The sequence below is a fragment of the Protobothrops mucrosquamatus genome, unplaced genomic scaffold, assembly GCF_001527695.2.
Source record: "Protobothrops mucrosquamatus isolate PMUCROS unplaced genomic scaffold, P.Mucros_1.0 scaffold_119, whole genome shotgun sequence".
NCBI lineage: Eukaryota > Metazoa > Chordata > Lepidosauria > Squamata > Viperidae > Protobothrops > Protobothrops mucrosquamatus.
Window position 1 is genome coordinate 41,191 of NW_015386195.1, and position 11,858 is coordinate 53,048.

General features: G+C 46.3%; 1 protein-coding gene across 1 annotated transcript in view; it reads right to left on the bottom strand.

The window, feature by feature from the left end:
• Nucleotides 1-9,654: 9,654 nt before the first annotated feature.
• The window catches only part of LOC107288182 (zinc finger protein 260-like), a 15,858-nt gene continuing 13,654 nt past the window's right edge, over nucleotides 9,655-11,858 (bottom strand). Inside the window, exon 2 of the mRNA XM_029284285.1 lies at nucleotides 9,655-11,569. Within this exon, the coding sequence (XP_029140118.1) occupies nucleotides 9,655-11,569 (1,915 nt within the window). The remainder of the gene's footprint in view (nucleotides 11,570-11,858) is intronic.

Consider the following 11,858-nt stretch of genomic DNA (forward strand, 5'->3'; position numbering starts at 1 on the left):
CCAGCCTGGTTTCTAGCAAGCAAAGTCAATTGGGGAAACCGGATTCAGTTAGTGACTGCATGATTCACTTATCAACTGCTCCAACTTTTTTTTTCCCTTCTCCCCAGGCTTTTGTTAGCAAAGGAGAAAAGAAAACTTAAATGTAGGTGAGTGTTTTCCTCTAGTCTCGGCTCACGGCAAGCTGAAGAAGTAAGAGAATTGACAGGTGCCAAATTATCCTGACCACACAGAGATTTGTGACCAAGACCAAACTTCTCACATTCTGCTGGGCTTTAGCTTATTACAGTGATGGCAAACCTTTTAGAGATGAGTGCCCAAACTGCAACACAAAACCCACTTATGCATCGTCGGGTGCCGGGTGGGTGTGGCCCATTGGGTGGGTGTGGCCCATTGGCTGGGCGTGGCCCATTGGGCGGACATGGCTGTCGTGGTAATGGCAGACTGGGTGGGACTAAAAAGTTCAATCAATCAATTCCAACTTTGCAAGATCTTTTATTTTCCCGTGAGAAGTTGAAATTGACTGATTGATTGAACCTTTTTTTTTTTTTTTGCACATGGTGGCAGAGGCCTGAAGCGAAAAGGTTTTATAAAATCCAGCTGAAGGCCTAGGACTGGGGCGACGGCGCACGTGCCCACAGAGAGGGCTCTGAGTGCCGCCTCTTGCACCCGTGCCATAGGTTCGCCACCACTGGCTTATTATATTCATTTGAAGAATTTTTTTTAGGAAGGCTTTCATGGCAAAATCGTCCCCAAAATCAACTTCATAAAAAGCAATCGTGTATCTGGGCCATTTCAGCTCTTTATAACAGTCTTCAATCAGTACCTGGACCGGCAACGCAATGCCAGTTTTTCAACCCAAACTTGATGAGAAATTCCCAAATCAGCAATCAGATAATTTTTTTTTTTTTTTTTAGCTTTCCCCAATTCCTTTAGAGTTGTATCTCCTCTCTCCTTCAGGAGTACGTCTCCCGCCATTTTCATCCTCACCACATCCCTGTGAGGTCAGCTGGGCTGAAAGGAGAATGTAAAAGACTTGCCCTCAGTCCTTGCCCCCAACATGAACCTGATTCTCTGCACCCCAAGTCCAGTACCTTCCCCACAACCCTACTACAGCTAGTCCTCGACTTACAACAGTTCAAAGTGACCACACTTGAAAAAGTGACATGTGACCGTTTTTCACATTGATGACCTTTGCAGCATCCGCATGGTCACGTGATCAAAATTCAGACGCTTGGCCGACTCATATTTATGACGGTTGCAGTGTCCCAGGGTCATGGGATTATCTTTTGTGACCCTTTTGGTAGACAAAGTCAATGGAGTTAAGTCAGATTCACTTAATAACCGTGTTACTAACAACTGTAGAGATTCACTTAACAACTGCGGCAGGAAAGGTCGTAAAATGGGGCAAAAATCATGCCGAAGGAGGCTTCCGGCAGCCACAGCCTCCGTGTTACTAACAACTGCAGAGATTCACTTAACAACTGCAGCAGGAAAGGTCGTAAAATGGGGCAAAAGTCATGCCGAAGGAGGCTTCTGGCAGCCACGACCTCTGGCGGAAGCAGGCGATGGAGCTTCTCAGGCCTCAGTCAAGATGGATCCCAACGTTCGTCCCAGGAGATGGTCCTCCACAACCTCGGGACCCTCCACCCCCAAGACCCCCGCCTCTTGGACCTGCAAATCCAACTGAATCTCTCAATACAAGTATTCCTCGGTTTACAACCGTTTGTTTTGTGACCCTTTGGAGTTGCGATGGCACTGACGTACGACCGCTCCTCCCATTTATGACCATCCCAGCATCCTTAGGGCCACATGATCAAAATTGGGGTGCTTTTCAACCGGTAGGTATTTATGACCATTTCCCCACCTTCCCAGCCCGCTTCCGGCAAGGTAAATCAAGGGAGGAAAGCCGGATTTGTTTAACGACCGCATGATTCACTTAATAATCAGAAGTGATTCGCTTAACCACCGTGGCAAAAAAAAAAAAAGGGTCATGAAAATCGGGAGAGACTCGCTGAACAGCCGCCTCGCTTAGCAATGGAAATTCCGATCCTCGTTGTGGTCATAAGTCGAGGACTGCCTGTATTCTTACTCTAACCCCCCCTCCCCTCCTCGGCAGGAACTGTAGTGGAGCTGAGAACACGCAATCCATGCAATGAATGGGCACTGCAAAAGGAGCTGGTGCAAAGGCCACAACGCCAGGTAGCAACAATGCCCTGAGTGCGGATGGCATCCGGAGAAGTGAAGGGTGAAAGTGGGATCCTTTCCTGCAATCTCCCCAAGTTCGCCTCCTCGGTTTCGGAGATCCCCGCCAGCGATCTTGGGGTGGGGGGTGGGGGAATCCCACCAAGAGGGCACATCTGGGCTCCTTCCACCCCCCCAGCCATGGCTCTCCCTTGCTTTACCTCCTTTCTTCTCCCTTGCAGCCCCGATCTCCTCCTCCGCTTTCCCTCGAGGCGCCGCCGTCGGAGGGGCTCCAGCCCTCCGGAGCAAAGCCGGAGCAGCAGAAGCTCCCGCGGGAGGAAAGGCGCTGTGCAAGAAGGCGAGCCTTCCTTCCCTACTCCCTCCCGCCCCGGCGCTCGAGTGGTTAAGGAGATCGAGGTGCCACTCCTAGAGAAGCAGGAAGTATCAGCCGGTGGGGGAGAGGAATGCCAGTAGCACAGGGCAACTTCCGGCTTCTTTTTTTTCCTTTTTTTTTTTGCGAAGGGGAAGAGCCGGAGTCTCTAACCCTGACAACTCTAAGACTTGTGGACTTCAACTCCCAGAATTCCTCAGCGAGCATGGCTGGCTGAAGAATTCTGGGAGTTGGAGTCCACAAGTCTTAAAGGTGCCAAAGTTGGAGACCCCTGAGGTAGAGGATCTTCTCTGCAGCGGATCGAAGCGTGTGTGTGTGTGTGTGTGTGTGTGTGTGTGTGTGTGTGTGTGTGTGTGTGTGTGTGTGTGTGTGTGTAAGTCATGGTGTGGGAAGGACCTTGTAGGGCCAACACGTGGGCAGTGTGCAAATGAAATGCATGAATGGTATGTCTACGGAGAGTCTCAGTCACCCAGGTCATGATTGTCCCAAAGCAACTGAACTTTCTTGTTTTTCTTTCAAGACGTTTTGCTTCTCATCCAAGAAGCTTCTTCAACTCTGACTGGATGGTAGGGAAATGGAAGGATTTATACTCCTTGCAGACAGCTGGTCATTTGCATCCTTTTAGCAAGTCAAGACCACCTGGAGGCTTATCTGTGTCGACCTGGAGGCTTATCTGGGTCACCTGAGTAGTGCAAATGGGTGTAGAGCCTTCTTGGAACTGTTCAAAGGACTGTGTTGTAGACTGGAGATAGATGATGTCCTATTTTTTGTTTATGGATCACCCTCCCGTACTGCTTTTTAGGGCTTTGGAACTCATCTTCCTCTCCCACATACATAATGAGAGGACATTAGATGCTTGGGAAAGTAAACCTCAAATGCTTCTGGAAAGTCTCTTTACTGTGCAATTTTATATTCAACTTCTTCAGCTGTACAAATATGTTTCAAGGTTCCCACAAACTGATTGCTTTGTCAAAGATGCTAATGCTTCTCCAGAGTAGAAAAGGGATCTCCGGTGTCCTGATTCAAGAGTAGCCCAATATCAGCACAAGAAAAGATCACATACTGTACATCTGCTCAAAAGCAGATGGTATGTCTGTTTGTTCATTAGTTGACACAGAAATCAACAAAGATAATACAAGAATTGGCTGGCATTCTTCCTGTTGCAACCTGTATCTATGTGGGAGTTGGGGATGATGGGTGAACCACAAGGAACATCAGCAGCCCAAGGAATGATTGGTATATTCTTCAACATCTTGTCTATGGATATTCTCAGTCTTCCAGGTCACCAGTTGTCCCAGAGGTGTTTTTTCAAAAGGCAACTGGACTTCGTTTTTCCTTGAAGTCGTTTCACTTCTCATCCAACTGAAGAACTGAACATCCAACCGAACAGAAGAAGCTTCTTTGATGAGAAGCGAAATGTCTTCAAGGAAAAAGAAAGTCCAGTTGTCTTTTGAAAAAAAAAATACCCATGGGAAGTCACACACACACACACACACACACACACACACACACACACCAGAGAAGGAAATATTTGGGGGGATATTAAAAAGGCAGAATATTATATTCTGCCAAAGGATCTTAAAGGCAGAAAAGCAGGACCAGTTTTTCTTAATAGCCCCAATCAGAAACTAGGCAGAGGCCAGGTCTGTAGAAATGCAGATTTGATAATCCCATTTTTATTTATTTTATTTTATTTATTAATTACATTTATATCCCGCCCTTCTCCTTGCGGACTCAGGGCGGCTGACAATTGGATAAAATACTAACATATTATACATATTATACCTAATTAAAATTTGATTAAAACGAAATATTTAAATATGTCAAATTTAAAAGTAATTAAAACCCCTTAGGCCAGTCCCGCTAGCTGGAACAACCACGTCTGGAGGGCGCGGCGGAAGGAAGGGAGATCAGGGATCACCCTGATCTCTGGGGGCAGTTCGTTCCAGAGGGTGGGAGCTCCCACAGAGAAGGCCCTCCCCCTTGGGGTCGCCAGCCGGCACTGTCTGGCTGACGGCACCCTGAGGAGACCCACTCTGTGAGAGNGGGTGCTCCTCAAGGGAAGCCCCATGTAGAGAGCATTGCAGTAGTCCAGGCGGGAAGTCACAAGGGCATGAGTGACCGTGCGTAAGGCGTCCCGGTCCAGAAACGGCCGCAACTGGCGGATCAGGCGAACCTGATAAAACGCTCCCCTGGTCACGGCCGACAACTGGTCATCCAATGTCAACCGCGAATCCAGGAGAACCCCCAAGTTGCGGACCCGATCTGAGGGGGCCAAAGTTTCGCCCCCTATAGTCAGCGATGGAATCAGCTGACTATGCCGAGGCGCTGGTAGCCACAGCCACTCGGTCTTGGACGGGTTGAGTCTGAGTCTGTTCCTCCCCATCCAGACCCTCACGGCCTCCAGGCACCGGGCCATCACGTCAAGGGCCATCACGTCAAGTCTGAGGCCCCATTCATGAGCAAATACTGCCTGCAGAAACCCATTCAAGACAGGATCTTTTGAAATCTCTTGCAGCAAAATTGATAGCTAACAATAGCAGAGTGATAGGATTAGAACCAGCAACCTCTCACCCATCCAACACAGGACATAGCCATCAGCCACAGCCCCAGGGAAGCAGGACATGACCTTTAGGACATAATAGGATTAACCCACCACTATCAGAATACTAAAAGGGAACACTGAACTTCAGGTCAAAGTTCATGCCACAGGAACAACTCCAAACACAAAAGCTCAAGGAAAGGTATAAAAACCCACCACTCCCAGCAACATGTGGTCAGCTGCTCCAAAGCCACATGTCTTGTGGTTCTGCTCTTCAATAAACTACAACCTTCTTTCTAAACCAGTCTCCATTTTGTTTATTCCCGGCTTGGACTGGACCCTGGTGAAGATTTTTCTTTCAACACACCTTTGGTCTCCAACTTCTTCATAAACAATTTAGATGAAGGGACAGAAGGGGAACTCATCTGTAGTCCCCAAATTCGGGTCTTAGCCTGGCGCCAAAGCCGAGGAAGATCACCGGACATGAGGTGCAGGATTGATTTCCTTTTATTGAAACGCTTCAGCAATAGGGGTCCCAGACGGCAAAATGCCAGGACCCAGAACAAAGGATGCAGTAAGCTTTTATACAGTTTTTCAAGGCAGGCAAAGAAACATTGTCTAATACAGTGGTTCTCAACCTTTTTAATGCCGCGACCCCAACCGGTCGTAAGTCGAGGACTAAACCGGTCATAAGTCGAGGACTAAACCAGTCGTAAGTCAAGGACTAAACCGGTCGTAAGTCGAGGACTACCCAACCGGTCGTAAGTCGAGGACTTTCCCTGCCCGGGAGCACCGCGCATGCGTGGTTCCGCCCCGTGCCGGCCGAGGCGTAGCTGGCAAGCGGCAGAGACGGAGCAGGCCGACCACCAGCTGGCCCAGCCCAAGGGAGGTAAGGCACCCGTCGGAAAAGGGGAAAAAAATGGCGGACAAAAAAAATGGCGGACAGCCTTGCTTGGCGACCCCCGTGAAATGGTCGATCGACCCCAAATGGGGTCCCGACCCACAGGTTGAGAACCACTGGTCTAATAGGCTTTTTGAAAGTTATCTAAAGGGTCCTTTATTGGCTCCGTGCCATCCCTAAGTCTTAACCAATAAACACTTCAAAAGTTACCTAACAAGTATTCTATTGGCTCTACTTCAATCCTATTCCTAAAAGTTAACTAATAGGCATCCTAAAAGACTTCTATTGGCTCTGTCTTAGCTCTAATCGTTATCTTCGCAATATGTCTTCTATGATATGCCTGACAGTCAGCTCTTGTTTTCTACATTGAAAGGGGCCCCAGCTGTCCACACTCCCTTTATTTTTATTATGCAGGTTTTGCAAATACACATCTCCTCCCTTCCGAGTTCCTGCCATAACCTTGCATTTTTATAGTAAATGGCCCTTCACATCTAATTTGCAGATGACACCATATTGGGGGAAATAGCCAATACCTTAAAAAATGGGCTCAAGATGCAGAAAGATCTTGACAAACTTCAACATTGGGCCCTGTCCAACAAGATGCAATTCAGTGGTGAGAAAAGTGAGGTTTTGCACTTAGGCAAGAAAAAACAAATGCACAGGTATAGAGTAGGTGGGTACCTGGCACAACAGCGTTAGCTGTGGGAGGGATCTCGGAGTCCTAGCGGACAACCATTAAAGTATGAGCCAGCAGTGTGCTACAGTGGCCAAAACCCCCCAAAAAAATCCTACCTAGACTGTATCAATAGATGGACAGAATCAAGATTATGTGAAGTGTTAGTACCACTTTATACAGCCTTGGTAGGATTACACTTTGAATATGGTGTCCAGTTCGGCTCACTACGATGTAAAAAAGACGTTGAGACTCTGGAAAGGATGCAGAGAAGAGCAACAAAGATGTCAGGATGAAACTTTGGCAGCTACATGCCTCTGAGTTTCAACTTGCTTTTAGATTAAGGGGGGTGGGAGTGTTACTTTCAAGTGGGTTAGATGGACAAACGAAACTTCGATTCTACTGAAGACCGTGAGAGCCTGAAACCTTTTCAAGGACACCAGAACAGGTGTGGATTTGAAGCAGACAGTTCCCATAATGGGTGGAAGATCATTAAAGAGATATTCAACCTAGAACTAAGGAGAAATTTCCTGACAGTGAGCATAATTAATCAGTGGGACACTGGAGGTTTTTAAGAGATTAGACACCCATTTCTCTGTAATCCTATAGGGTCACCTGCTTGGACAGAGGGTTGATCTAGAAGACCTCCAAGGTTCCTTCCAACTTGGTTATTCTTTATTCTGTTACCCCTGAGCCGTAGAAGTGGGTTCCAGATGCATTGAAATGCAGCTGCCCTCCCCCACCCCTATTACTCTCAGAAGGTGGGAGCTGCTGTTTTCCAAACTGGAAATTAAAACAAAGAGCTTCAGAGTGCAAAATATTCAGTGTGTTTATTACTACTTGAGTATTTCAGTGGGAAGGTCCAGCTCTCCTGCAGTTGTGTGGGCAGCTTGCAAGTGCTTGAATTTTGATCACATGAACACATGAACACTCAAAAAGTCCAGAAAAAATCCCGTTGTTTAGTTTATGAATAGGCGAATTTTTGCAGGTTACCCAAAAAAGTCCTTGACTTACGACCACACTTGATCTCGCTGTCAGGATGAAACTTTGGCAGCTACATGCCTCTGCGTTTCAACTTGCTTTTAGATTAAGGGGGTGGGAGTGTTACTTTCAAGTGGGTTAGATGGACAAACGAAACTTCTTCGATTCCGCTGAAGACCGTGAGAGCCCGAAACCTTTTCAAGGACACTAGAACAGGTGTGGATTTGAAGCAGACGGTTCCCATAACAAAGTGAACTTGTTTATATGGACTACGTAAAACGTTGAGGGTTTGGCTGAGGAAATTATTGTTTAAGTGTATGAATTGGTGTTGGAACCTTAGAGTTAGTTTTGCTTTGACAATACTATGCAGTGTATTCAATAAACAGTAAGATTTTCGGAGATAGAATGAACCTGGAGTTTTATTCTGGATTCTCGAGCTGGATGTTGACACTCGCCTTGCCAATCACTGACTGGAATCAACCCTGGATAAAGGGGATTAATCAGCACAACACCGTACCTCACTCACCCAATCCTGTCAGATCATGCAAAAGGATACCATGGGCAATGATATTGAAAATCAACAAGAGGTCAAATAGGACAGTGTTTCTCAACCCTAGCCACTTTTAGTTGAGTGGAATTCAACTCCCAGAATTCCCCAGCCAGCATAGAATTCTGGGAGTTGAAGTCCACTCATCTTAAAATGACTAAGGTTGAGAAACACTGAAATCGATCACCCAAAAGCATGAACAATGCCATATCCAGATCTCAATCCAGAGGATAAAGGATCCAGATAATCTATCTTGTCCAAGGCCCTCTGAAGCTGTCACACAACCATCATCTCTACCACCTTCCCCACAAAGGGAGGTTCAATACTGGATGAAAACTCTCCAGTGTGGTAGGATGCAACAATGGCTTTCTTGAGGAGGGGGGGAAAAGGCCTCCTTAAGAGATACTAGAATAGGGGTAGGTAACCGTGGTTCTTTTATGACTTGTGGACTTCAACTCCCAGAATTCCTGAGCCAGCCATGCTGAGGGGAAAGGGAGAGGTTTCCAAGCTGAGCCAGGCTGGCTCAGGAATTCTGGGAGTTGAAGTCCACGAGTCATAAAAGAGCCAAGGTTGCCTACCCCTGTACTAGAACAACCCTCTTACTCAAACAAGAATTCACCACCCCCAGAACCCACCCACTCAATTTAACAAGCCGGAATTGTCATAAAAACAAGGTGGCCCTTTATTATATCTTTCTGCCATTGCTTAAATAGTGCATGCATTACCAAGATAAGTATTATTTGAAACAGAAACATCATTCTGGATAATATATTCCTTTTTCTCATAGAAATTCATCCTAACAGGGGCAGTTGTAATTTTTCCCATCTTAACACATCCTTCTTGATGTCATTCCATGTCTTACTCCAATTATTTTAAAACTGCGTACAATTCATATTCAGCATAAAAATACTCAAGGCTTTTACTTCTGTCTCAATCTTAAAACCAGCTTTTCCTGACAATTTTGTTTGGTCTTCTGTTTCTGTATTTTTGTGAACATCGTCTTCTTTGACTATTCATTTGAAAAGACCCAAATCCTTTATTTTTCCCATTTCTGTTCCTTTCACAAGGTCTTCCAAACTTACCACCAAGTCATCAAAAAATTCCCTAAGTTTATTTCTTTCTTTTCATCTTCATGCCAGCAATTCTCTCATCCTGTCTTTTATCTCCATTCAATAGTTGAATATTCAATTAGCTCACCAGTGCTGAATGGGGGACCACCAGGAGTTTTAGGATGGGCCTGGAGGTAAATATGTATCCAAGATAATTTTTTTGTTTAGTCGCACTGAAATCGCAAGACGGCTTCCATGAACTCCTTTGCTTAAGGTGATTAAACAGGATTTCCTTCTTCTCTTCTTGGCAAGGATCTTGAGGGTATTCCCAGGTGTGGTTGTGAGGGTACACATGAGGGCACCTAGGGGTTGCGGTGAGGACATTTACATCAATCTAGAACAATTTCTTCCTCTGTGTGAACTTTCATGTGACTTATAAGGGCTGATTTGCGACGGAAAAATATTCCACACTCGAAGCACTGATAGGGCTTCTCCACTGAGTGAATTTTCTGATGTTCTCCAAGTTGTTCCTTTTCAGCAAAACATTTCCCACACTCCCCACATTTATACGGCTTCTCCCCAGCATGGATGCTCTGATGTACACAAAGTTCTGACTTTTGAGAGAAACTTTTTCCACACTCCCCACATTGATAGGGGTTCTCTCCTGTGTGCCCCTTCTGGTGTCTCTGAAGTTCAGCAGACTCCACAAATCGTTTCCCACATTCTGGGCATTCATAGGGTCCATCTCCAGTGTGAACTCTTTGATGTCGCAACAGATTTGATTTGTGGGAAAAACCTTTCCCACATTCTGGGCACTTTTGCTGACTTGTATGTGCTTTCTTATGCCTCCGAAGAGATGAACGCCAACTGAAACTCTTCCCACACTCAGGGCATGGATAAGAACCTCTTCCTGTGTGTATCTTCTCGTGTACCCGAAGGTCCGAACTGCGAGTAAAGGCCTTCCCACATTCCCCGCACTTGTAAGGTTTCTCACCTGCGTGAAATTTCTCGTGATTCCTAAGGTATTCTTTGTGAGGAAAAGATTTCCCACATTCCTGACACTGGTAAGGTTTTTCTCCGGAATGAATTTGCTGATGCCTCAAAAGATTTGCTTTTCTGCAAAAACATTTACCACATTCGAAGCACTTATGGGGCGTCACTCCGTCGTGCATTATGCGGCTGTGATTTCTAAGGGATGTGGAATAGGCAAATGTTCTCCCACAGTCTAAACATTTGTAATCTTTCTCCCCTCTGTGAAGTTTCTCATGACGCCGGAGGCTGGCTATGGTATGAAAATACATTCCACACTCGATACAGTGAAAGGGCTTCTCCCGCGAGTGGATCTTCTGATGTTCAAAGAGGCCTCCCTTTCGAACAAAGGATTTTCCACACTCCCCACATTTGTAGGGCTTCTCTCCTGTGTGGCTGCTCTGATGAATCCCAGTCTGTGTCCGTGAGAGACACCGTTTCCCACCCTCCTCACATTCTTCTCCTTTGTGCGTCATTTTGTGTTTTACAAGATCCTGCGAATACGTAAACCGCTTCTCACATTCTGGGCATTCGTAGGGTTTCTCCCCAGAGTGAATTCTCCGATGTCGCACCAGGCTTAATTTCCAAGTGAAAAACTTCCCACATTCTGGACACTCTTCCCTTCCCGGAGCAGTGTGCTGACTCTCATGTTTCCGAAGAGAGGAACTTTCAGGGAAGGTTTTTTCACACACAAAGCATCGGTAAGACTTTATTTCTTGGTCATCCTTCCCATGGAGCCAAAGCTGGGACTTCTGAGGGAGGCCCTTCCCGCCTTGCCCGAACTTGTAAGATTTCTCTCCTGGGTGGATTTCCTGACGTTGAAGCAGCTCTGACCTCTGAGACAAGCCCAGTGTTTTCCACCCGTTCTGGCATTCCCAAGGTCTCTTTCCCTGGTGGATCCGCTGATGGGCTCCAAGGTCCGAGCCTTTAGCAAAACGCTTCCCGCACTCTCCGCATTTGTAGGGCCTCAGTTCAGGATGGCTCCTGAGATGCTTGGCAAAGGCCCACACTTCAGGAAAGGATTTCCCACATGTCGAACACAGATGGGATCCATTCCCCGTGTGCAGCTTCCGGTGGATCAAAAGGAGGGACCGGTAAGCAAAGGGTTTCCCACACTCAGAGCACGTGAAGAGCCTCTCCCAATTCCTCTGAGGTGATCTTCGGTTGAAGCATTTTCCCCCTTGCACAGATTCCATAGTTGCTTGCTTGCGGTTCCTTGTCACCAGAGGCAATTTGCAAGCAAAACTTTGGCCAGAATGTTTTTCCAGGCTGCACCTGAGGATAAAGGAAAAAGAAGTGAGGAGGAAGATTCACTCTCCTTTAGCTCCCAAAATAGCCAAATCAGGGGTAGGCCACCTTGGCTCTTTTATTTATTTATTTTATTTGTTCCCATTTATACCCCGCCCTTCTCCCGAGGGACTCAGGGCGGCTTACAGGTAAATAAAAACAGTACAATACAATAAATATCTAAAAACCAAATTAAAATATATATTAAATGACCTGTATTAGATTTAAAATTATAAAATCCCTTTAAAATCCCTATAAAATCCCCCCCTAGGCCAAT